General features: G+C 41.3%; 1 protein-coding gene across 1 annotated transcript; it reads left to right on the top strand.

The window, feature by feature from the left end:
- Positions 1-8,432: 8,432 nt before the first annotated feature.
- On the top strand, positions 8,433-18,980 carry ppef1 (protein phosphatase, EF-hand calcium binding domain 1; the record flags this gene model as incomplete). Its single annotated transcript, XM_080491114.1, has 18 exons — positions 8,433-8,487; positions 9,804-9,836; positions 10,000-10,127; positions 10,218-10,278; positions 12,124-12,287; positions 12,364-12,478; positions 12,898-12,944; positions 13,050-13,216; positions 14,043-14,079; positions 14,241-14,390; positions 14,956-15,107; positions 15,218-15,458; positions 15,557-15,742; positions 15,844-15,986; positions 16,193-16,299; positions 17,059-17,222; positions 18,159-18,243; positions 18,516-18,980. The coding sequence occupies 18 exons, from the start codon at positions 8,433-8,435 to the stop codon at positions 18,710-18,712; spliced, it is 2,232 nt and encodes a 743-aa protein (XP_080347240.1). The 3' UTR covers positions 18,713-18,980.
- Positions 18,981-26,718: the final 7,738 nt, after the last annotated feature.

Below are 26,718 nucleotides of genomic sequence, written 5' to 3'. Positions count from 1 at the left end.
AGCTGGAGATAGATGAGCAGCTGATAAAGTTTGCTCCTGGTGACTCTGTGTTCGGTGATATAGATGTGACTGAAGGCCAGCTCATCGATGAGGGTTGGTTCATCAGTCTGAGAAACGGACTGGAGAAGATCTTCAGTCAGTACAGTACATGTCTCATGACAATGTGTGCGCACACTTCAGCCATCGTCTGTGAGGCTGGACGCTTCGCTGTGGTGGACAGTCACTCACGCAGCGACCTTGGCTTGGTACACGATGACGGTACCAGTGTGGTTCTGCAGTTTGCTTGTCTGGATGACCTGCAGCAGTATATCTGTTGTTTGGCTGACTGCTTGAGTTCAGGAGAGAAGTACTTTGAGCTCTGTGGCGTCAGTATTTCTTTCTTCGGTGAAGATTCATGTCATTGAGATGACTTCCCCCAAAAAACATGCACTGGGCAAGACTGCCGCCCCTCCAAGCTCTGATGAGGGTGGAAGAGGCGGCGATGGAGGGACGACGGCGGGATGATAGAGGGACGACAGCGGAACGACGGTGGGACGACGGCGGGATGATGGGAGGACGACGGCGGGACGACGGCGGGACGACGGCGGGACGACGGCGGGACGGCGGCGGGACGGCGGGACGACGGCGGGACGACGGCAGGACGACGGCGGGACGATGGCGGGAAGATGGAGGGACGACAGCGGGCAAGACCGCCGCCTCTCCCAGCTCCTCCCTGAGCGCTGCTCTGTGCGGCTGCAACCGATGGTCATTCCAGATGGAAGTTCCCCTCTGGGGATTAATACAGGGCTTTAAAAGTAAAAAACTAAAAACTAAATAACAACAGAGTCTCTTATCCATAGTTCAGCCTCTTAAAACCTTCCAGACATTTCCAGCCACTGTGGCACTGCCTTCCTGGACTTCTTCAGCTCCAGAATCCGTTCACCAACAACTGACCCAACTAACCTCCATCTTTATCGTTCCATCTCCAACCTCCCGTTTTCAAAACACTACAAAGGGTGGTTGCTAATGTAGAGGCTTGAATTTAGTTATGTTAAAAGGTGGACTGAAAACAGACACCCCATAAAACTTATTTTTATTTTATTTTGATATACTCATTTGCTTGTAATACAAGCTCTTTTGAGTAAAGTGTAATCCCTATGCTGTCCATTAGATGGCGCATGTCGCGCACTGGCAGAGATTAGATGAGGCAACGCAGAGGAAGAAAACATCCTCTTACGTGAAGTAAACACAGCTTCAACGAAGGTGCTCTCTCTTTTCTTTGTCACAGGATGGTAAATACTAAAATTCACCAATGTAAAGCATGTTATCTGTGTTGTAACAAATACAATACGGGACAATTTAAAATCCTTTGTGAGTTTAAAAGAGTTTAAAAAGATTAATTCATTAAACAAATGAATGATTAAAAAGCATAAATAAGACATGGTTTAAAAGACAAGAAATACAAGTTAACTATGTTTTCTGATATCTTGTGGAATTGAAATGTACTTTGAATGTGACTAAGCTTAGTTAACTATGGCCACTCGGACTTTTGGACTCTTTCAGGCCGTTTTGCATGTTGTAATCTGGATTATTGTTGTCGATGTACATTGTTAGAGGAAGGATAAAACATGCTCTTACGTGAAGTAAACACAGCTTCAACGCATGTGCTCTCTCTTTTCTTTGTCACAGAGACAAGCTGGTTTCTTCACACACTCACATGTATGTCCTCTGAACCCCAGAGGAGCAACACCGCCAATTACAGTCCCTCCTCGACGCAAACAACCTCCATCAACCCTTCCAGTCCGCTTTCCGTCCAAAACACTGAAACATCCCTGGTCAACATGACCAACCACATCCTCCGTCAGCTGACTCAGCACTACTGACCATCCATCTCCTCCTCCACCTCAGCACATCATTGGGATGAACCGGAAAAGAAGAAAGTAACAAGGGATGATGATTCAATTCAATTCAATTCAATTTTATTTGTACAGCGCCAAATCACATCAACAAACATCTCAGAGCCTCTTACAATGATAGAGAACAACAGAACCCAACTAAACCTTCCAGAGCAGCAGATGGAACAAGCAACAGTGGAAACCAGGAAAAACTCCCTCACATGGAGAGAAGTTCATAAGAAGTCCCTCTTCAGGAAGAAAGCGTGGGGCGGGCCCTAGACTCTGGAAGGGCGGCCATCCGCCTTGACCGGTTGTGGGGAGAAGTACATGGGATAGGACAGGGAGGGAGAGGAATAGAAGAGGGAGAGAGAGAGTGGCAGACAGGCCAGATAAATACAAATACTAAGAAAAGTCTATGATGAGCGTTGGTCTGATGATGAACCAATCTCAGTCTGGAGTTTAAGGGCCGTGCCGTTGCGGTGGGGTCCCGGTGCTGTGGTGGGGTCGGGTAGTAGGACCGTGGTAACTCCACTCTGGGAGTCTTGGGTCTGATCCCCTGGATCCTGCTCCCCTCCTGTCAGGGAGAAAAACAGACGGCGGCAGTATCTGGTGGCTACAGTAATGTTGTTACACAGAGAGAAAGAAAGAAAGACAAGAAACAGAAGCTCCAAATGTAGAGTTCCTCCCTTTAACGGGAGAGAGAAAATCCCCTCAGCAGTCTATGCCTAGAGCAGCTCAACTTAGTGGTCCTATTTTATTCCTGATGATAAGCTCTATCAAAGAGGAAGGTTTTTAGTCTACTCTTAAATAAACTAATGGTGTCGGCCCTTCGGACCGAGGATGCTAGTTGATTCCAGAGTAAAGGAGCCATATGGCTGAAACTCCTGCCTCCTGTTTTACTTTGAAGGACTTTAGGGATTACCAACAGTCCTGCATCCTCAGAGCCAAGGGCTCGTGGAGGGTGAGACACTTCTAGAAGTTTCTCCATATAGGACGGAGCCTGGTGATGAAGAGTTTTATATGTGATCAGAAGGATGTTGAATTCTATTCTAGATTTGATGTGAAGCCAGTGTAAGGATGCTAAGACTGGGGAGATGTGCTCTCTTCTTCCAGTTCTGGTTAGTAAACCTGCAGCAGCGTTCTGCACTAGCTGTAAGATCCTAACAGAGGAGTTTGGACAGCCTGACATTAGGGAGTTACAATCATCTCATCTTGAAGTCACAAAGGCAGGAATCATTTTTTCTGCATCTTTGAAGGACAAGAAGTTTCTAATTTTTGCAATCTTCCTTAGATGGAAGAAGGCTGTCCTGGAGACATGTTTAACATGGGACAGAAAGGACAGATCCTGATCAAAAATAACATCCAGGTTCCTAATATCACTGTTAGAGGTTAAGGTAATATTATCTAAGGTAATCAGACTATCTGAAAAGTTATCCCTGAGCTTTTTAGGACCTACGATTATAACCTCAGTCTTGGATGTGTTGAGCATTAAGAAGTTGATAGACATCCAGGACTTAACGTCCCTGAGGCAGGACTCTAGTTTAACAAGTTGGTCGGCCTGATTGGCTTTAATTGATAAATATAGCTGAGTATCATCTGCATAACAATGAAAGTTAATGTTGTGTTTCCTAATAATATTTCCGAGTGGTAACATATAGAGATTAAACAATATCGGTCCAAGGACGGAGCCTTGTGGTACAGCACACAGGACCCGTTCATGCATTGAAGATTTGTTGTTTACATGAACAAATTGAAACCGGTCAGATAAATATGATTTAAACCAGTTTAAGGCTAAGTTTTTAATGCCGACGGCATCTTTTAATCTCCTTAAGAGTATATTATGATGGACAGTATCAAATGCGGCACTCAGGTCCAGAAGAAGTAAATCAGATAGAAGAGCTCTATCTGAGGCCATTAGAAGGTCATTAGTAACCTTTAGCAGTGCAGTCTCTGTACTGTGGTTCATTCTGAAGCCGGACTGAAGGTCCTCTAACAGATTATTCTCCTGCAGATAATCCTGGAGTTTCTTTAGCGACTACTTTCTCCAGAACCTTTGACAGGAAAGGAAGGTTGGAGATCGGCCTGTAGTTTGAGAGAAGGCTTGTGTCTAAGTTTGGCTTTTTAATGAGAGGTTTAATAACTGCTAGTTTAAAGGATTGTGTCACATAGCCTGTTGTTAGAGACTGGTTAATAATTGCGAGTATAGAATTATTGATTAGTGGCAGTGCCTCTTTCAGAATTCTAGTAGGAATTGGGTCCAACAGGCTAGTAGTTGGTTTAGCAGAAGAAATAAGGGAATTTAGTTGGACTAGTTGTATTTGCTGAAAGCATTCCAGATGACTGTTAGGTTTAACCAGTTCCTCTGTTATGGGGCTAACGGACGGTAGGGTTTGATGGATGTTATCCCTAAGCCTTGTAATTTTATTTTGAAAGAACTTCATGAAGTCCTCGCTACATACAGGACTGTCTCAGAAAATTAGAATATTGTGATAAAGGTCTTTATTTTCTGTAATGCAATTAAAAAAACAAAAATGTCATACATTCTGGATTCATTACACATCAACTGAAATATTGCAAGCCTTTTATTATTTTAATATTGCTGATTATGGCATACAGCTTAAGAAAACTCAAATATCCTATCTCAAAAAATTAGAATATTTCCTCAGACCAAGTAAAAAAAAAAGATTTATAACAGCAAAACAAAATCAAACATTTGAAAATGTCAATTAATGCACTCAGTACTTGGTTGGGAACCCTTTTGCACGGATTACTGCATCAATGTGGCGTGGCATGGAAGCAATCAGCCTGTGGCATTGCTGAGGTGTTATGGAGGCCCAGGATGCTTCAATAGCGGCCTTTAGCTCATTTGCATTATTGGGTCTGGTGTCTTTCAGCTTCTTCTTCACAATACCCCACAAATTCTCTATGGGGTTCAGGTCAGGGGAGTTGGCAGGCCAATCGAGGACAGTAATGCCATGGTCAGTACACCAGTTACTGGTGGTTTTGGCACTGTGGGCAGGTGCCAGATCATGCTGGAAAATGAAATCATCATCTCCATAGAGCTTTTCAACAGATGGAAGCATGTAGTGCTCTAAAATCTCTTGGTACAGTACACAGCTGCATTGACTCTGGACTTGATGAAACACAGTGGACCAACACCAGCAGCTGACATGGCTCCCCAAACCATTGCTGACTGTGGGAACTTCACACTGGATTTCAAGCAACTTGGATTGTGCTCCTCTCCAGCCTTCCTCCAGACTCTAGCGCCTTGACTTCCAAATGAAATACAAAACTTGCTTTCGTCTGAAAACAGGACTCTGGACCACTCTGCAACTGTCCAGTGCTTCTTTTCCATAGCTTCTTCCGTTGTCTTGAGTTCAGGAGTGGCTTGACCATGGGAATACGGCTATTGTAGCCCATTTCCCGGACACGTCTGTGAACGGTGGCTTTTGATACCTGGACTCCAGCTTCAGTCCACAGTCTTTGAAGCTCCCCCAAATTCTGGAAGCGGCTCTTCTTCACAATGCTGTTAAGGCTGCGGTCCTCTCTCTTGGTTGTGCAGCGTTTCCTGCCACATTTCCTCCTTCCAACAGACTTTTTGTGAATGTGCTTTGAAACTGCACTCTGTGAACAGCCTGCTCTTTTAGAAATTTCTTTTTGTGTCTTACCCTCCTGATGGAGGGTGTCAATGATGGTCCTCTGGACAGCAGTCAGGTCAGCAGTCTTCCCCATACTTGTGATTTAGTTTACTGAACCAAGCTGAGTGTTTTTAAAGGCTCAGGGAAACCCTTGCAGGTGTTTCGAGTTAATTAGACGATTCAAGTGATTAGTTAAATAGCCTGCTAGTATACTTTTTCATGATATTCTAATATTTTGAGATGGGATATTTGAGTTTTCTTAAGCTGTATGCCATAATCAGCAATATTAAAACGCCAAAAGGCTTGCAATATTTCAGTTGATGTGTAATGAATCCAGAATGTATGACATTTTCATGTTTTTAGTTGCATTACAGAAAATAAAGGACTTTAACACAATATTCTAATTTTCTGAGACAGTCCTGTATATTGATAGGAATGGTGGGCTCGACGCTATTTTGGTTCTTGGTCAGTTTGGCTACAGTACTGAAAAGAAACCGAGGGTTGTTTTTGTTTTCCTCTATTAAGGATGAGTAGTAATTAGTTCTACTTCTACTCAGAGCTTTCTTATAAGTTTTGAAGCTATCCTTCCAGGCTATATAATCGAGGTCTGTTTTTGTTGAACGCCAAGTTCTTTCTAATCTACGGGAGCGTTGTTTAAGCTGGCGGGTTGATGAGTTAAACCATGGGGAGGACTTTTCCTGTTTTTTCATTTTCATTTTTGAGGAGCTATGTCGTCTAGCGTTGTAATTAGCATATCTGTCAGACTGTTTGTTAGGTATTCAATGTCTGAGCTAGCAACAGTATACGGGTCAGGAAGATTCACTACTGATTCTATAGCAGAGGGAATTCTTTCCTTGAATTTAGTTACTATGTTTTCAGAGGGAGACCTGGTTAACACGGCTTTAGCCGGAGGTTTATAACTATTTAGAACAAAGTCAAAGGTTATTAAGAAGTGATCTGACAGGAAATCATTGTGAGGAGAGATGGTCAGATGCTCTATATTCAAACCATAAGTTAGAATAAGGTCTAAGGTGTGTAGATGTTTATGGGTAGGCCCGTCTACTACCTGAGAGAAACCTAGAGAGTCAAGTGTAGATTTAAAGCTGGCACTGAAACTATCATTTTCTACGTCAACATGAACATTGAAGTCTCCTACCATGATAACCTTATCTTTAGTCAGGGCTAGATCTGACAAAAAATCAGAGAATTCAGTTAAAAAAGTTGAATAAGGTCCAGGAGGACGATAAATGTTTTATTTGACGGGTGTCACATGGTCATGCTCAGACTCTCAAAAGAACTAAAGTTGGATTTTGGGTTAATATTAATTAGTAACTGAGAGTTCTAGATGGCTGCCACGTTTAATGCAGAGAATAATTACCCCAGGGACATTTATAAAGCAGGATTTCTTTCTTCAAAAGTTTAAAACACCAGAAAGTGGAACCATTGGAACAAAGAGTAACGCTGTGTTTAGGGGAATGCAGAGAAAACACATCAGATCAGGGAAATGGTGTAAGAATGTGAACCTGTGTGCAGATGCATTTTAAATTGGAGCTCGGCAACTCCATATTTTGGTAAAATTCAATAATAAATGCGGGTGGAGTAAAATAAAAGACCATAAAATTCTATGAGTAGTTTGCAAACTTACTGTAGCTTTTATTTGTCAACTGATGTCATTTATTAGCCTTTATTATGCAATTTACCAATATATATTTTCTCTTGTAAAAAAATTAATCAGGAAGTTAACCAAAATGTACCACTTGTGTGTGTCTCCTTGTTGATGCATGACTGATGATGACAAATCTGTTTCACTGAGATTTTAAAATCTATGTAATGTATTTTATTTGGCTGAAGGAGCTTTAATCATGCAGGTGGGATCCTGCTTCCTTAAAGCTACGATGGACAGAGTGAGGGAGCCCACCAGAGTAAATCACACACCCTGTATTTACTACAGTAAATTTCACCGAAATCACTTGACTTCCTCATTTAAAAGTCATTAAAACAGCTTGTGTGAGCAAGAAAGCCAGATGTTTCATTATTGAACACAGGAGCGTCAAACTGGTCCAATCTGGGACACTTCTAGTAAATCGGGGACTTCCACGTGGTTTGGAGGAGTGAAGTGAGTAATGACGGATGCTTGGGGATATTTTAGAGCAGGAGGAACCTGAGAGGCTTGAAACGGCTGATTTCAGTCCACCTGACGCAGCCTCCTCCTCCTCCTCCTCCTCTTCCTCACCGAGCTCCTCTCCGTCAGCAGCGGCTCCTGATTCATCCACAGCTGGTCTGAGGAGAAAAAGAAACCCCACAATATTTTACTTTTTAGTAGTAATCAGGTCACTAGTTGTCAAGGTTTCCTGCAATTTCAACCTTTAGTTTTTTTTTTTGTTTTTTTTTTGTGCGTCCGCCGAGCTGCGCGCGTGCCATTCAGCGTTTCCATGACGCGCGGATACAAGGAACCATTGAGACTGATCGTTTACCTGCACCGGATGCGTAAAGCAAGCGTTTCGTCGAAATAATATGCAGTCCTTTAAGGTAAAAGCCAATTCCATTCTAGTTTTAGTTGTTTTTAAGTGCATTTCCTTTAGGGGGGGATCTTATTTCCTCGGCGTCGCATATTTCGAGACGCTCGTGTTGTGGTCTGTCAATATAGTTGGTTCTTATCCACTCATATGTAGACCACGTGCAACTGAGGGTGAAGTGGTGAGGAACATTTGGGAAGTTTGACAATGTTGAGAATGCAGATTTATCATCTATTGCTGTTTGTCTTTTTTTTAAGGTTTTGGGACTTCTGACAATGCACACTTGTCTCAACTCACAACAACAGTGTATTTTGCAGGTCCTTTTCCACTTGTCACCAAACAGATGTGACCAACAGCTGCCAAGTTAGGAGGAACTGGCTGATGTGACCTCCCTGTTGGTGATCATGGGATGTGGCACCTCCGTCGCCACAGAAACCAAAGGGAAAATGTTGGAAGGAGGTAAAACCATGTGTCAAGCCTCAGGTGGCATTTCTTTTATGATCCCTTTATTCCACTCATGACTGACTCATGGCTTTATCTTTGTCTGCTGAGAAGTGTTCATGTTTGTACCTGTTGCACAGTGTAAAGGTGTGACACGACCAGAATGGAACCAAATTACAGCTGACATGTTCCTCCACCTACTCTGTGGAAAAAGGAATGGGAGCTTCGATAGATCTTAGGTGTGTTAAATTAATTGGAGTGCAAGCTCAGGAACAACCTGAATGAGGCTTTAAGGAAAACCTCATTAAAGAGAGCAGGGTGGGACTATATTGAATCTTCCTTCATCTGCATACTTTAAATGACTTTTAATCCATGAATGACATCAAGAGTTGAAAGATTAGACTGATATGATCAAGACAAAATGGGAAATATTTTATTTGTGAAGCAAAACCCCAATATGAGGATTTTTTCCTTTTTTCTGTATCAAACAACTGAACTAAATAACTTTGAGGAGAGCGAGTAATAGATACAGTAGACTTACAAAAACAATGCAGTCGGTACAGAAATCAAGCACTGAGAGTCAAATGCATGTGCTGTGTAGGTGTGGCAGGCTAAAAAAACACTAAACCTTAACATTGTCAATACTCAGCTGAGCCAGGAGGCACCGTCACGACTCAGTGCTGATGGTGCAGTGACTGTCGGATAAAGGACCTGCTCAGTGTGTAATTTTAGCAGGACTTAGACCGCAGTTTGTTACTGAAAGTGTTGCTCTGCTGGGTGAGGATGGTTCAGCGCTACCTTGGGTGAGTTTCAGTCCTATTTAAAACCAGCGCTGGAGAATCCTTTTTTTTTTTTTCTTGTAGTTATTTCTGAGGGAACACGGCCCCACTGTACTTTATTGTTTAATTGCTTTTTTGTTATTTTTTTGGCTCTTGTGAAGCACTTTGAGGCATTGCATGAACTTCTCATATCATCATGTTATGACCAGCAGACACAACAATGGGGTTTAGTATTCGAAAAGCATTCTGAAGCAAGGTAATTGAGTGCATTTCCATTTTCTGACGACTTGTCGCACGAGCACACACATACAACTGTTTGACAGAAGGTGTTTTCCTCTCTTGTAGCCTGTCTTCTCTCCTCTCTTTAATGAGCCCCGTTACTCCCAAAAGCTTGTTTAATTTGCTTTGTTTTTCCAGTCCTATTGTTGCACATGACCTCCCCCGTGTCTTATTAGCTCCCACTGTGTGTGAGTGTGTGTCTGTTTGTTCCCTTTGCTCGGCATTTTATTCAATTTCCAATTACTCGTGCTGAATTTGTAGTATTTCTTCTCACAGATGAAGAAGTTAAGACTTCCAGCCCCGCTCTCAGTAAGACCCCACTCAAAATCAGTCTGTGACCCATATGATTGCATGTGTGTGTTTTCCATTGTGTTGTGTATATACGGTATGTACCATGGCTGCAGTGTGTGTCAAGAAACTTTCCTGTGACTGCAGATGCTGTGTCATGTTTTCCTCTGTAAATGTGCTGCAGCTATGAAGGCAGCTGTTTTGATCCAGCGTTGGTATCGGCGCTACATGGCCCGTCTCGAGATGAGACGCAGGTACACCTGGAACATCTTTCAGTCCATTGAATATGCCGGGGAACAGGATCAGCTACAGGTGTCTTTTGAGAATTGAATACTATTATGCTCATTTTCAGAAGCATCACAAAGCATCAGCATGATTTTTTTTGTATCCCTTTGCCTTTAGTTATCCAGCTTCTTCAGTTTCATGCTGGACAACTTCACTTCTCTCAATGGAAATGGGCCAGGTGAGATACCAAGATGCTTTTATTCACAGAACATTAAGACTAGTTGGAAAGAGTTATAGATGTGGAACAGCTATAGATGTAATGCTGCACATCCACCCGGTTGATTACTCCCTATTATTATCCCGACTGAAAAAAAACTGGCAGTTTCATTTAATTGCAGGGCTTTGCGGGTGAAGCGGCATGTTTTAAATGTTAGATACCACCAGATATGTTTCGTTTTGATGTAGGCATGCCGGTGAGGCACCAGCTAAATCGACATCAGACCTGCATGTATCAGCATAAACTAGTGTCCACAGACCAACACCAGAGCAGCAAATACATATTTTGGTGGCTGCATATGAAATATTGAATTTCAACTGTACCAACAGGATTGCTGTGTCTCAAATAAAAGTGAACGCTAAACTTGTGAGTTGATTTGAGATCAAATTTCTTTGTATATACATGTATATTTCTATTGGTTTGGAAACAGTTCTATTTCTCATAATGAATAAATCCACTGGTGAAAGTTAAGGTTGATTACAAATAGAAATGAAACAGAGGTGTTAATTAGTTATCAGTCGCTGTGCTGACTGTACTTGTACAGATATACATTCTACATTCATCAAATTAACACCACTTTGTGAGTCATAGCTCTGCTCTTTTTATTTTTTTAATGTCCAGATTAGAAAGCCTTATTGCGTATACCCTGTTGCCTGGCAACTACTGTGAATGTGGAGGCCAATGAGTTGGTGTGTTGCAGTGAAACAGCTGTGGCTGAAGTGTGTATCGACCCACTCATCCAGCTAAAATAACATAATGCTTCATTGACAAGCTAATCCTTAGGTCAGCCCTTAGTGGTCGTCATCTGATGAGCATCCTCTTCATGGGTTTTAAATTGAGTAAACACAAGCGACTCAAGAGGCCAGGCTCTGTTGTTTGTATTTGTTGCATACAGCAGTATCCCTGTTAGTGAGGGAGAGATGCAGATGGAGACATTTAAAAGACAGTAAGGAGGAAATGGGCATTAAGGACAAGAAAGCGAAAAGCCTGAACATCTGTTCTTACTTTGCAAAAATTAGAAGCCCTCAAAACGTCACAATTATCTCTTTAGATATGACAAAAATAAGTACATATATGTGTAAAACTGCTAAAAGATTAAATGGCACTTAAAGTGCTGTCTCTGACTTGTACTGACAGTTCATGTTTCTTTGAAGGACATTGATCCCATTGTTTTATGAACATGTGTTATGTTTCAAACACGTAATACATGTCGACAAATCGTCTAAAGCTAGTGATCTATTGTGATAAGCAAGGGACAAAGGTTACACAATCCTGTAGTGGTGTACAACAATAAAGTCTCCAGTTCAGGTCGGACCTTGGGGGCCCTTCCCTTGCTGATTGTCTACTGGGGTCGGCCTCAAACGCTGAATTGGATAAAGCATAGATGTGAAGATGGATGGATGTAAAAGACTAAACTTGACCAGTGTGAACACACATTTCTCTACTGGTCCTAATATATAGTGTCGTACAGTTAATAGATAGAATGGACCAGAGATGTGTGTGTGTGTGTGTGGGAGGGTGTTTAACAGAAATCCTCAGAAGATTCACGGACGTAGTGAAGGAGTCGCCGGGTGTAAGCAAATGATCTGCTGTGTCGACCTCTGAAATGACCAGCTTAATGCATTGAAACAAGAAAGATTAGATGGCACATTTGGCAACATGTTGGAGTCCGAAACAAGAATACTCGTGCCATCTTATTCATATTTCACCGCAAGTACCACTTATGACCTTTGGGTTTTTACTCAAACAAATTCAAAAATCAGTTTTCAGTGACACGTTCTATGTTTAACACACTGTGTCAACTAGACTTGATCTCCCAGCTGCTGGACCCGGTGGTCGACCCTTGGTTAGACAGAGAAACCTGCTACAGCCTTATTCCCGTTCCAGAGTCCTACAGTGGACCACGGATATCATTTCCCCTCTCCGTCTCCGACACCAACACTCTGCTCAATGCATTTAAGGAGCAGCAGGTACCGACCACATGCCTTTGGTCTTACACACTCTTGCCTGTAACTGTGAGACTTAATTTGTTTTTTTGCGCCGCAGACTCTACATGCCAGATACGTTCTGCAGCTGCTGTACGAGACCAAAAAGCTCCTCAAACAGATGCCAAACATCATTCACTTGTCAACCTCCTACACCAAAGAGATCACTATATGTGGTGGGTATTCATGATCTCAGACTCATTTGGCATTACGTTGTCATAGTTCATATTTTTGTTCTTTCGGACTGAAATATGGCTTTCTTTATGGGGCCTCTGTGTTCTTCTTCTGTGTGTGTTTTCTCCAGGTACTCCAGTTTCCTCTACAAAAACATGTTCTTGAATAATTAACCTAACCGTAAAACAGTTGACTATATCTTAATAGCAGCATTTCAGAATAGGACAGTCTTTGCTTTTGTTTTTTTTTCCTCCCGAGTGATCAAGGACTTGACTGCTCTTCTGCAGCTGCCGTCTCCTCCTACTGAACTGCATCACATTAAACTCAAGAATACTCGTGCCAATATTATCTTCTTTAAATGGGGTCAGTGGAAGCGAAAGGTGTCTGATTCATTCATTTATTTGTTTGTTTTTTGGTTCAGGTGATCTGCATGGGAGTCTGGATGACCTGCTTCTCATATTTTATAAGGTAATGTATTGACATACTTTTTTTTTTTTTTTCTTCAGCGATCATGATATAATAAAGTTCCTGACAGAATAAAGGTTTGATTAACGATGTGTTACCGTTTCTCAGAACGGGCTTCCCTCTGCAGAGACTCCGTATGTGTTTAACGGGGACTTCGTAGACCGCGGAAAAAAGTCAGTCGAAGTCGTCGTCCTCCTGTTCGCCTACCTTCTGCTTTACCCGGACAACATGCACCTGAACCGGGGAAACCATGAAGACCACATCATGAACCTCAGGCGAGTTCTTGTTATCCAGTTTTGTTATTATTTTTGACATTTATTAAGTTAAACAGTAAAAGACAATAAGCCTCATTAAGCTCAAGAAAAACATTACTCATTGTGATTATTCCAAATGATCAATCCATTGATCGATATCATTAACTGTACATATCTTAGCAAACAAATATTATACCAGTGTCGAACATGAAACTAGATTTTCCCATATTTTTCCAAACTTTTTCTAATATGTAAATGAATCAATAGGAAGAAAGTAGCTGCTAGTTTGCTGAATATAAATGAGTAAAAGCACCCAGGTATTGCTCGCGGGTATCATGCAATTATTTATTTAAAAAATAAAAACAAACAAAAATAAGCCAGAACCGTACTTGAAATAGCAAATCAAAGTTGCTAATTTCCCAGTGAGGAAAGCATTTATTTGTTGTTGCCAGAAGTCGCTAAAGGATGCCATCACATTGTTTGCATAATTGGATTTCTGCATTTAATTTGAATCAAAACTGCGAGAAATAGGAATAATGTAATGAAAAAGACAACAATTTAGTTGGAAATACTCTCAGGACTACTTGACAGTCTTTAGGCCCAGTGCTGCTTGACAACATCAAGAGTTATACGTGTTAAGTCCGTGTCTGAGAATCGCCAATCAAACTAGAAAAACTTATTTTATGGGGGTAAGAAAAAAAGTCAGAAGAGGTTTCAAAACAAAATGAAGATGAATGTGTGTGTGGTCTCTCGCTCTCTCGCTCTCTCGCTCTCTCGCTCTCTCTCTCTCTCTCAAAATGTGAAATATGATCAACTGTACGTTAATCTTGTGGTTTTATTTCTTTAGATATGGGTTCACTAAAGAAGTCATGCAGAAGTACAAGGTAAAGTCCTCAGTCATTCTGCTTTCACGCTCACCTCTCAATTACACACCCTGCAGGTTTTTGACTGACACAGCTGGGAGAGTAGGATGGATTAAGCTGTCTGAGCTGTGAAATAGAATTTATTTATTGGGGGTTTTTTCTGACTGCGTGAATGTTTGCAGACTCACGGCCGTGAGATCCTCCAGCTATTTCAGGACGTTTTCAGCCTCCTGCCTGTTGCAACAGTTATTGACGGAAAGATCCTGATTGTTCACGGGGGGATTTCAGACCAGACCCACCTGGACTTCCTGGGCTCCATCGACAGACACAAGGTCCGTCTTTCTTCCTCAACCTTCTTTGAACTGCAACAATAGAATCTGTCCGCTGCGGTTTAAAGCCTCGTCAGTTACCAGGTTTATCATCACAACGCCTCAGTTTTTCAACTGAATGTAAATCGTATTTAAAATTTAACTTTAACTTTCAACAGACAGGAAGAGTTACAAAAACTGTGTTTTCAACTTAGGTAGAAGTACAGATCTTAGTGTCCAAAAAAAAAAAGGGTCAAATAAATAAGTAAAAGCAAAATATTTATTTATATCAAGTGAAAGTACGAGTATTTACAGATAAGTAAAAAAGTAATTGTTCATCTAGAATTATTGGGTTGCGAGTATTCATTACAATATTGAACAAAGCAAAAAAGGTAAAACTATAGAGATCCTAAGAATAACTTCAGTTTTATATAGATACATACAAGGAAACTTATAAAACAACCTAAAGTAACAGAAACTAACACTGATACTAATTTCTTTTTTTTCTTTTTCTTTTTTTTTTTTTTTATCTTTTTACAAAATTATATCCATGTTTATTATTTTGTTCTTCATTCCTCTGCTCCCTCAGGTGAAATCCGCCTTGAGGCTTCCCAAACACAGTCTGGAGCAGCTGGACATCGGACAGGCCTCCAGACCGGCCAAAAGGCTGAGGTCTGCCGACAGCTCTCGTCCCAGCAGCAGCCGCAGCTGCAGCAAAAGCCAAAGAACCCCCAACCTGAGGTCAACAGCATACAAATGCAATTTTGTTTTATTTTGTTTACTTTAAAAGCAGAAGAAACACACTCTCTCTGCTGTTCTGGTTTTTTTTTTATTTATTCTTTTTTTTTTAGAAAGAGGCAACGTGGGGTCAGGCGACAAGACAGCAACGTCTCCATTTCCTCCTCTTCTTCATCGTCCTCCTCCTCCTCCTCACTCTGCTCCCCCCGAACTCCATCCTGCCTCTCTCCTCGTGCTTATCCCACTTCTCCCAGCATGCCTTTCTCCATTAATGTCCTCCAAGTGCCTTTTGTGGACTCCTTGTCCTCTGTGCCCCTTCCTTCTCCTCCACACTATGAGCAAGAGTGGAAACAGGTGAGATGAGCTCTTTTTTTTTTTTTTTTCCAACACTGTGATGGGCATACGTGACCGGTCTTATTCAGCGCTTACATCTGAAGCCCCGTCTTTAACAGATAGTTGATGTGTTGTGGAGCGACCCTAAAACCCAGGAGGGCTGCAGCCCCAACACGTTCAGAGGTGGTGGCTGCTACTTTGGTCCCGACGTGACCCAGAGGCTGCTGCTCCAACACGGACTGCAGCTGCTGATCCGCTCCCACGAGTGCAAACAGGAAGGATACGAGCTCTGCCACAGCGGACAGGTTTATATGATGTGGAAAACATCAATTGAATGGTTAAAAAAAAAAAATTCCCCCAAAACTTGTGAGTCTGGACTCTTGAAAAGTTCATGTTTATGTCACAGGTGATCACCATCTTCTCAGCGTCCAACTATTATGAGGAGGGAAGCAACCGTGGTGCGTACATCAAACTGGGGCGAGAACTGGTTCCCCGTTTCTACCAGTATCAAGTCAGCCGCACAACTCGCAAGCTTACCTTGACACAGAGGTACGACCAGGCGACTAAAGCAGTGAAAATGAAGTGAACTGCACTATATTTTCTTTTAATAGAAATTAAAAGTTAACATATTTCCTCAGTAAGGGGTAATACTGAGTCCCAAAGCCAGACCCGGCTGCTTTGAAGAATTTGATGGTGCTGGATCTGTTCACACATGAGCGTAGCTGTATGACCTGTGTTTGCTGTTGTGGCTGCAGGGTACGAGCTGCGGAGGGCTCTGCTCTCAGGTCCTTGAAGGAGAAGCTGTTCGCTCACCGCTCTGAGCTGATGGCAGGTTTTCAGCAGTATGACCAGAATTACACCGGTACTCTTTTCTCACTCTGTTGTCTCATAAACATCAAAATTTACATTTTTAATCGAGGCTTTTACTTGCTTCAATTGACTCAACCTGCCTGACAGGCCGTTAATCCTTGTAGTAACCAATACTGTAAGAACTGCCAGTATTGTAATAGTGTTGGCCATTTTTAATGCAAGAAAATTTATAACATGATAACTTTGTGCCGCATAGTACATATCCTACATGAATGAGTGTGACGACGATGCCATCCACTATACACACTTTGATCAGCAAACGGCACAAAACCTGTAAAAATCTTCCATTTCTAAGAATCTTATGAAACATTGTTTTTGTTTTAATTGCTTCTCTTTAATGTAATAACTTACTGGATTATTGGATATAAATTGAATACAGATTGAACGGATAGGTACGATGCCAAAATAACTCTTTAACCCACTGTGATAATTAGTTGTGGGAAATGAATGTACTACCATTTATTACAAAATATTAATTGAATGATTATAGTAGTCCCATATCCAAATACCAGTATAATAGTTGCTTGACTTTTCCTTCGAAGGTTTATTTGCTGTCGTGGTTGAATGTGAGAATTTCTGTAAAAAAAAAGAAGAAAGAAGTGATGTGTGTTTGAAGCCAAAGTTGTTTTTATTTTGTCCAAACACAACCAGTTTAAGAGACCAGTTCTCACTTCTATCTTTGCTCTTACCTTGGTTTGTAGAACATATTTATATTTACTCCGGTCAGTGGCTATGCATGCTGTGTTTTCAGGTATTATATCGGTCACTGAATGGGCCCTGGTGTTGGAGTCTGTATTGAGGCTGGACCTGCCCTGGAGGACTCTGCGTCCACAGTTGGCTCGTCTGACACCAGATGGAAGCGTGGACTATCAGTCCTGCTTTGAGGACATGGGACCAGGAATTCCTCTGCCTCAGGTCAGAAATGAAAGATTAGAAATATCTTTCATTCAAGTACAGTCCTCAAATGAAACGACAAATCACATATGGGTTAGGTGATTTAAAAGAGGAAAAAGGAGACGGCGTATGGAATTAATAAGTTGATGAACCTATAAATGAGACATGGTGCTCATGTTTGATAAAATGAGAAACAAATAAAACAAAAAAGTGTTGATATCCACTCCTATGTACAGGTGAAATGCTGTGACATTGAGTAATGAAGTGGAAATGCTATTTTTCAACCTGTCCTACCTCGGCTGTGCTTGGCAGCGTAATCCCTGTATATTTGTACCATTGGGCACTGAAGGAAAGTCACAGTGTATATTGGTGAGTCAGTAGTTCAGCACTGAACACATTAATGGTATGGGCTTTTGGGACTCTGATGCCTCGATTTGCTTTTATTTACACTCTTCTGCTTGTATTGTTTTTCTTTGTAAGCTTCAAACTGCAGGCTCACTTACATCCTCACTATTCACATCTTTTGAATTGTACAAGTATCCTATAAACAATTCTCCACAATAAGCAAATAAATGATGAACAGACATTTGTTTAGCGTGCATTCACACAGCAATAGTGACAGTTGCATTGCTCGACCTTCATTGAGAGCAGTTTGGGAGCAGCGTGTTGCTGGAAAACACCTGGAAACATGGACATGGGGGGACGGGGGGGATAAGACCACCGAAGAGTCTCCCCTAACTGAGCCATAGGCGCTCCGGCAATCTAATAAATAATGTGTGCATTTTTGAAATACCTTTACAGTTGCATGCCCAAACAACCTTTTTAACACTAGCTTTTACTTTCAAAATGTACTTCCTACATGTTGGTCCCTGGAATTCTATGGTTACGAATACTGCTGTTAAACACAGCTGCTGATCGTTCACTTCTGTTTTTAACCGTTTCTTTTTCATTTTCTAGGTCACTCCAAACTTGGCAGAAACACTTTTTAGATACAGGACAGACATTGAGATAATATTCAACATCATAGACAAAGATCATTCAGGTAAGTAAAAGTGATAAATGTCTTTAAGAAAAAATAAAAAATCTACGTAAAATCCTGATTATTAGCACAGTACAGATATTAAGACATTTCTAGTTTGGAACGTCACATTTCAAACACACATATAAATCTCCCTTTCCCAGTGGGAAGTTCCCGTTTGCACAGATTTTAGATTTATTTTTCCTTAATACACAAGTGGGGCGTTTTTCCATTTCCTCCGTCGCTGATGAACACAGCAAAAATCGGCATGTGGTGACGTGTGTTGTCATGTTCAGGTCTGATCTCCATCGAGGAGTTTCGCCACACCTGGCGCCTTTTCAGCGCTCACCTCGGGGTCGCCATTGATGACAGAGCCATCGATGACCTGGCCCGGAGTATTGACTTCAACAAGGACGGCAGTATAGACTTCACGGAGTTTTTAGAGGCCTTCAGAGTGGTGCACAAACTGGATCAAGGATCGGCAAATCAGTGAAAAGATGGACACATGGAAACGATGGAAGCTTTCATGAAAACTTAACTATCGCAGTAACTAATGCCTGAAAGAATGGAGAAACGCTTAAATATGAGATATTTAGTATTTCTTTGATACTGTAAAGAAAATCCACCTTTAAAAGTACATTTCCTAAGCACTTTACAAAAAATGCATTATATTGTTTTATCACTTTATAGCTGTTGATCAAGCATTAACTGATAAATGAGCGTGTTTGGAAGCAAAATATCTTGATAAATATTTGATAGTTTCTCTTTGTATTCATGTCTTCTTTAATCTACCAGCGGATTTTTGGCACGTCGTGAAATCAGGTGGGTTCCCTTGAATTTTAGTAGCAATTGTACTGATGAGGGGTTAAACATGGTTGTGATAGTAGAGGTAAATAAATGACACACAATTCCTCCCAATATAAATTATTGATAGAAAAGGTTATAAAGATATATTAAATGTTCATATAAAAACGATGTAATGATCTTAAAGCTGTTTTTTTTTTTTTTTTTTTTACCATTTATAAGTTGATAAAAGCGTCTAACAGCAGGATCAGAACAAGCTCCTAATACTGTTACAATTAGTACTTCTCTTTGACTAAATCTCCTTTAGTTGTTTTTCCTAAAGCTTTGTTTTTTAAGAGCATTATCTAGCTGTTTTAGCTTTGAGTTCGGAGGTAGTGTATTTGTTGCGCTGGACTGCGATATATTGAAAGATGCTTCAACTATTTGTATCCCTCAAATGAAACAAGGGAAAATATAAACGGTATTATAAACGTGATGCTTTTACCATTAGCTTTCAACTTGGCAATAAACATTTATTTTAGATATTTGCGACAATACCACCATAAATAAACATTAGGTTTGCAATAGACGCACGCACCTAATAAAGTGGACAGAAGTTGCACGTAGTATTCAAGTAGTGGTGACCTCGGACTCTAAGTAAAATAAGAATAGAAACATAAATGTTGAGTCTGGTCTTTGTTGAATCAAATGGGCAATAAAACATATTTTTGAAACTGTTTTTTTTAGTGTATTTTCTGTCTGCATGTGCACGTGTGTGCATATGGGACTTCACTCAGGCATCCCGCCCACTGTAATTACCAATGATGAGAGCAGTTAAACAGGCCCAGGCATCTTGTTAGGCTGAGTAAATAACAGGTTTCCATTTTACTGAAGGCATCAGAAGCACACACTTCACAAAAATGCACACACACGCACACACACACGCGCGTGCTCTTCACACTATGGTTTTAAATGCTGCAGAAGAGCAGGTTGAAACGCAAACATGGACATGTGGATAGTTTCAAACATGATGTTTTAGTGTGGAGGGTCTTACAGTATATCTGGATTTACTTTATTATATTACAAAGCTGCTGTTTACTATAAAGCAAACAACTCCCCTGATGGCTCTGTATCCATCTGTCAGAGTGTTTACCCCTTCCTCCTCCCTTTCTCCCTCCCATATGCCTGTCCGGTAGTAATCTCAGACCACATCTCCACTCCCCTCCTTTTTTCATCCACTCCACTACTTCTCTCCACCTCCCACCTCAACCCCTCCAACTCTTGTGAGCAGAGCAGATCACTAATCTCCTGAAGATCCATTCACATGATGGGACTCCTGATGGCGCTGATCACTCTGGCCTGCATCTCCACTCCAGGTATTTCCTCAGAGTTGACGTTGTGTCGAGCAACCTGCTGCATGCTTTTCATTGTGAGTTGTCCACAGTGTGCAGAGCTGAGGGATGCAGCAGGTTCAGGAACCTGGACAATGGACAGACTTTCTTCCGTTACAGCGGACTCCTGGTAATCTTTCGCTGCCGTCCTGGATACAAGCTTCATGGACACAAAACCAATAGCTGTGTGTCTGGGCACTGGTCCCGGGACCCCCCCGTGTGTGTTGGTGAGGACCTTCATTCATCCACATGTTCCCTTTAATTTCAGACAGATTTGAACTTCAGAAAGATATAACTCATGTTGGAGTTGTGACCAGGTTTACAGAACAAAATGGACATGAGGGGTAAAAACATGAAAATAAAAAATAAAAAAGCCTTTCCATTATTTTCCTTCCCTTCTGTCAGCTTCTGGCTGCACCTACCCGGGGCCGCTCACTCATGGGACAAGCACCATGAACGATGATGGCTCCTGGGCCGAGTTCAGCTGTGACAGTGGCTTTCAATTGCGCGGACCTTCAATGATATACTGTAAAGGCCACATGTGGAACGGTACAAAGCCTGTATGCAAAGGTGAGCGTAACACACAGTCAAGTTATTCAGCTTTAAAAGATTGATGCATCCCTCCTATCAGTGCTGCATGTTTAAACTGTAACTCCTAAAGTGACTAAATGTAAACTTTGTTAGATTTGGCCTATAAATGGAAAGAGAGCAGGCAGCAGAAAGTCAATACTTGTGCATGTTATGACTTCTTATGAGATGGATTGTGAATTCAGTGAGCGATAATGTATGTGGACCTGTATTGATATTCCACAAAGGCTTCTATCGTTAGATATATATATTTTTTTTATGATAAGCAAAAACATCTTTGAACCATATAAAATTTCTTCATTTCATTTTTACAAGCTGTTTAAATTATGGGTTAGGATTTTTAGATACAGAAGTAGCTCGACTGTCAATCGCCTGATCTGTGTGTTGGTCCAACTTTGAAAACTTTAATGTTAGTGGAGATAAGATTATTCCATGTTTTTTTTTTTTTTTTAATGTTACACAAATGAAGTGAGTTCATTGTCGACCATCTACTGCTTTTCTGGCTGCCCCCTCTAAAAGTATGTTTCAATTATAAAACCTGTGGAGAAAAGAAATTTGAGTGAAAGTAAGGCTGCTTGGAGAAAAGTCACTGTGTGCAAAATGTGTGACTTTACTGATTACGTTTAAAAAAAAAAGAAACTTGCACTATTTTACTCTTCTGCTCTTTTTCCTTCCCATTAGAGTCCGACATGATGAGCTCACTTTCAGATGTACGAAGGTTGATCTCACACCAAGGCGTCTTTGCTTCTCCAGCTCTGAAAATCCAGCAACAGTCTCACGATGACCACCTTACTAATGCTGCCTCCAAAGATGTGGATGTCAAATCGAGCCCACTGTCCCATGCACCATCCCAAACGTCCACCACCAGTGGCAGAATTCCAACAAATAATCTAAACGTGACCCATCAAGAGAAGAGCATTCAGCTTCTCAGGTTGAAAGTAAAACACCAGGCCTATGAAGCTCAAAGACCTGAGGCAGAAGCTGATGGCTGGAGCTCAGCGGTGGAATTGACAGGAGAGGAAGCAGCAACTTTGGAGAAGGAGTCACAAATGTTTGCCTCCGAATCTCATCAATCTACGACCGTCTCATCCACCGTGTCATTAGTGTCAGAAACAGAGCGATCGACATCTTCATCACCAACATTTCCAACAGCCCAAACACCAGCTGTCACTCCTTTCACAACCTTTACTGTCGAGACATATTCTCTCCAGCAGAACAAATTGCCCCTTCCTGTGCCTGCGTTGCAAGAGCTCACCACATCCCAGAATAACGCCACTCCCTCTGCGGACAAGGACCGACGGGGTGAGAGTGGACTCTTTTCTCACTTTTTGTTTCATCGTCTGCCTGCAGAAAAAGAGGAGCCCACAGAGACGCCACCATTCACTCCTTCCACACCCGCTCAGTCAATTATTAACAAGTCTTCCTCTTCTTCATCACCTGCGAGCTCAATTTCAAGTCCGATTGGCTCCAACACGAGAGCACAGCTGTTCAATGCCGGCCTTCATTTAGACACGTCGACTGACTCCGGATTTCAGTGGACTGAACACACTATCCTGAGGATCAACACCACCTTGAAGTCAGTTCTGAGCCTTGGGAGACGACCTGTGTGCCCGTACCCTCCTGTGCCTGCTCACGGGACCTTCTACTTTCGAAATGTGGAGAATCCGGGACCCAAAGATTACAGGCATTACATACAATATGCCTGCTACCCCGGTTACACTCTGGCTCATGGAGATATACATAGTTTCTGCCAGCATGGGGGTACATGGAGTGGAATCACACCAGTGTGTTTGGGTAGGTGGTGCTGGAGCTTCACAGCGTCGTCATCATTTGATTCATCAAAAACTGCAGATCATTAAAACGAAAGCGTAAAGAAGGAAAGAAAGAATGATTTTTAGGAGTCTTCAGTTTTGTTTATTCATGTGAATATCTTATATTTATGCAGTCGATTTTCAATATGTTTAATTTGCCATGATATTTTACTCAAACTTGTGATGTTTTTCTTTTTTCACCTATAAATATTTCCATGCATCATAAAAATAGTATGTCTATTTATGTCAGTGCAAAGTAGTGGTAATATATTAGTTTTCTGACTTCTTCATATTCCATTAGATTGTGGCACTAATCGACCAGCTAAATCCAAAATAATTAGCTCTTGGTCACTGTGAGGTAAAAGGACAAAAAGTCCACTTCTTTATGTAAGAAAATACATGATTGGCTTTCATGCTGTATGATTTTGAGCACTGCATATCGATCATTGACTTTCTATTTTAGAAACAAAACAAAAAAAGTCTAATTTCTTTCTTCAGTGCTGCAAAGTCTTTTGGAAGACTTGGAACAAATACATATTGTCAAATGTTTATTATTTTCACATATCTCTGACTCTGAACATAAAATTCAGTACACTGAATATCAGTTTTTTATCACTTGAACTTAACTTTATTCTCACTCTGTGTGTAGTCGGAGGGAACAAGTTTTTTTCTTAATCCATACATGTGCTGAGATGTATAAACCCCAAAAAATCAGTTTATGTTTTATTTAGGCTCAATTCAACATCTACAAATTCTTCCTTTTAAAAGTCCTAAACTCCCACGTCCATCCATCTTAGGCCATTTATTTTCTAAGTTGGGTCATGGGAAGCAGAAGCTCATTCCAGATGATTACAGGGGAAAGCAGGTCAGCAGTCCATCACAGGCCAATACAGTGACAACGAGGCAGTTTAGACTCACAAGTTTAACTTCAGGTACATGCTGTTTGGACTAAGGGAGGAAACCCACACACCAGCGAGAACATGCAAAGCATGCACAGAGTGGAAGTGGGAATATTCTCACTGTGATGCAGGAGTGCTCACCACTACACCACTGTACCAACTGTAAACCATCTTCGACTACTGAATTTTTCAAAAGCTGAGACCAAAATATTCACACAAATTTGAAAAAAATTGCACTCAAATTGATAATGAATTGATTGTTACTCTTTAGTAATATCTAGTCCAGATTTTTTGTAGTCAAAATTGGCTTCATTTCACAGCAGTAAAATCACCTAAATGCATTTTTTTTACACATTTAGCATTACAAAGTGAACTTTGATTGGAATTTAGATTAATTGTTGTATTTTTAATAACGTGAACTGGTACAGTGGAGCTCAAAATGCAGATAATAGATGTTTTATCCCAAATAAACTGTAAACATATATTATGGATTCATGATCTATTTATTAATGTTTGCTGATTATTTATACTTTCTTATGTCTGTTAAAATCTGTCAAAATAGACGTGCCGTATACTATGCTGAAGGAATGAAACGTAAACAGCATGTGAGAGTTGAGCAATTTTATGTCAGCTTCGTGTTTTAACCACATCTGTTTTTCCTCACAGGGTTGACTCCATGTTCAGTTGACAATGGAGGATGTTCTCAGCTGTGCTCTCACTCCCAGCACTACAATCACAGCACCAGTCACAACCAGACCAGGACTCAGTGCCGCTGTCGTCCCGGATTCACTCTGCTGGAAGATGGGCGAACCTGTCGAGGTGAGGAGCACGTCAAGGCCTTTTTTTCATTTATTTTTTAAGAACTTTTCTCCAAAGATTTCATGTGCCTGTGAAAATTCTCCTGAACCCTCTGCAAAACCCCCCGAGCTCTTGTTTAATAACCACACGTTCACCGTCCACTGGGGCATGTTGGAGCACAACAGGGAATCTCCTCCTCATGTTTCATGCGTTTGAATGTTTCAGAGCTGTGGAGTTTATGGCACCGCCGTAGCATTCAGAAAGGTACCATTTTACTCCATATATTGTGAAGTTACTGCTGCTGACAACCTTTCGTTTGTGAAACATATCAACACACATCTCGTGAATACTCTCAGAGTTGTTAGCAGTTATCAGAAAGTCCTGTTCAGTGTCTTTGTTTTGACTGACTCCACAGTAGTATAAAAAGGTTTCAGAACATACCAGTCTGGCATTCCACAGAGAGAAGCTCCATTTATGTAGAGCTTCTTTTAAAACATATTCCCACACTTTGCAACCTCCTTCCACATGTCAGAAAGAAAGCAAGGTACACTGGGGAAACAGTAGTTTCCCCTGGAGCCGATGAAACAAGATATCTGAGTCCTTCCTGCACATCATTGTTTCTTGTCGGAGGAGCGACAAGTGAGAAAACATCTGCCTCGTGTTTTACTCATTACGAGCCCCAAACAGTGAGCCAACATGGAGATACATCAATGAGGTTTCAGATACCAGCTTCATTCAGAGCAGAGGGGGATACGAGCAGCTTTCATCCTCTGCTCCTCTCTTTCATCCCACTGCAGTCGGGGCTTTTGTTGGATTGACAGAGCATGCTTCTGTGAGGTTTTTTTGTTTTGTTTTGTTTTTTTTAATGAAATGCACACATTGCAATGTAAAGCAGCTCACATGAATCAGATGTGCAGTGTAAACCACAAAGAGGGTGTTTTCATCAGGTGGGGCTGGGCGGTTCTCACTGGAAATATAACTTATGAGTGCTGGAAAATGATATGATGATGTGATCAAGCTTCACATGCTCTGTATGATGGCGCCATTTATGAGCCATCTTCTGGATTTTGGATTTGGATTCTGGATCTTGTCAGGCAGCATGCTGTACTAATGCAGCAGGTTCCTGGTCTACCATGAAGTCTTTATCTTGTAAAAAAAAAAAAAAAACGAAAGCAAAATGCAGTATCAGACAGATATATAAACAAAAGTTACAGGTGAACCTAACATTAATATCTTCCTTACTGCCAAGCTGCAATAAACCACAGTGTTATACTGATTTAAATATGCTGTTTCAGTTTCAGCTGAGCTCAGATATCCACCGAGGTTGTTCTATTGGTGGTCCGAGGAACAGTGAGTAAACCTGCCCCAGATGATCTGATGGGCCTTTTTGCTTCATTAGAGCCTAGTAAATCAGTACTGTATCCTAAACCAAGGCCATTTAGTCCCTTTGAAAGATGCTAAAGTGAATATTTGACATACAGGCAGCTGGTGCAGTGTCTGAGGCAGTGGTGTGATGTGCTCTGCTCTCATGGTGTTGGTCAGGACTCCCCCAGCATCTTTCTGAACAAGCTGCAGCAGCTGTTTGATTGATGTTGTGCTGATTCTCATTGCTGTGTGGATCTAGATGAGTGTTTAGAGGGTCATCATCACTGTCCACAAAGATGCATCAACACATTTGGTTCCTTTAAATGCACATGCGACGACGGCTATCAATCAGCTCACGACCAGATAGCTTGCACAGGTGAATGAGTGAGTGCTTGTACTCAGACACTTGTGTCTGTTTGGGCCTTTTTTACATCCATAAACTTGGTTGGGTATTTTTTTTTTCATCCCCTAAATATTTACAGATGTGGATGAGTGTCTGCTGCCTGTGGCTGTCGCAGGCTGTGTGTTTGGATGCGTTAACACTCCCGGGAGCTTCTACTGCAAGTGTCCTGCTGGCTACAGCCTTCAGAGTGCAAACGACCACTGTCAAGGTAAAACAACAAATCCTCAGTATTACCTTCATACCGCACATATCGACATAGAATTAGCAAACAATGACTTTAACATCTTTCTTAACGTTTGACTTTCCATCTTGCACTGTTAGGACAAAATGACGCTGCCAGTATTGGACACATGTTCTTTAAATATAGACATGCGTTCAAGAAAATGCATCTAGATTGTACTCTCATGTTCCTTGTAACATTTTGAATTTTGTATTTACTTTACCTACCTAAATGTATAATA

The sequence above is a fragment of the Lipophrys pholis genome, assembly GCF_963383615.2.
Source record: "Lipophrys pholis genome assembly, chromosome: 2".
NCBI classification, from domain to species: Eukaryota; Metazoa; Chordata; class Actinopteri; order Blenniiformes; family Blenniidae; genus Lipophrys; species Lipophrys pholis.
Note: the sequence above shows the minus strand (reverse complement) of the source record. Positions and strands in the feature narration are given on the sequence as shown.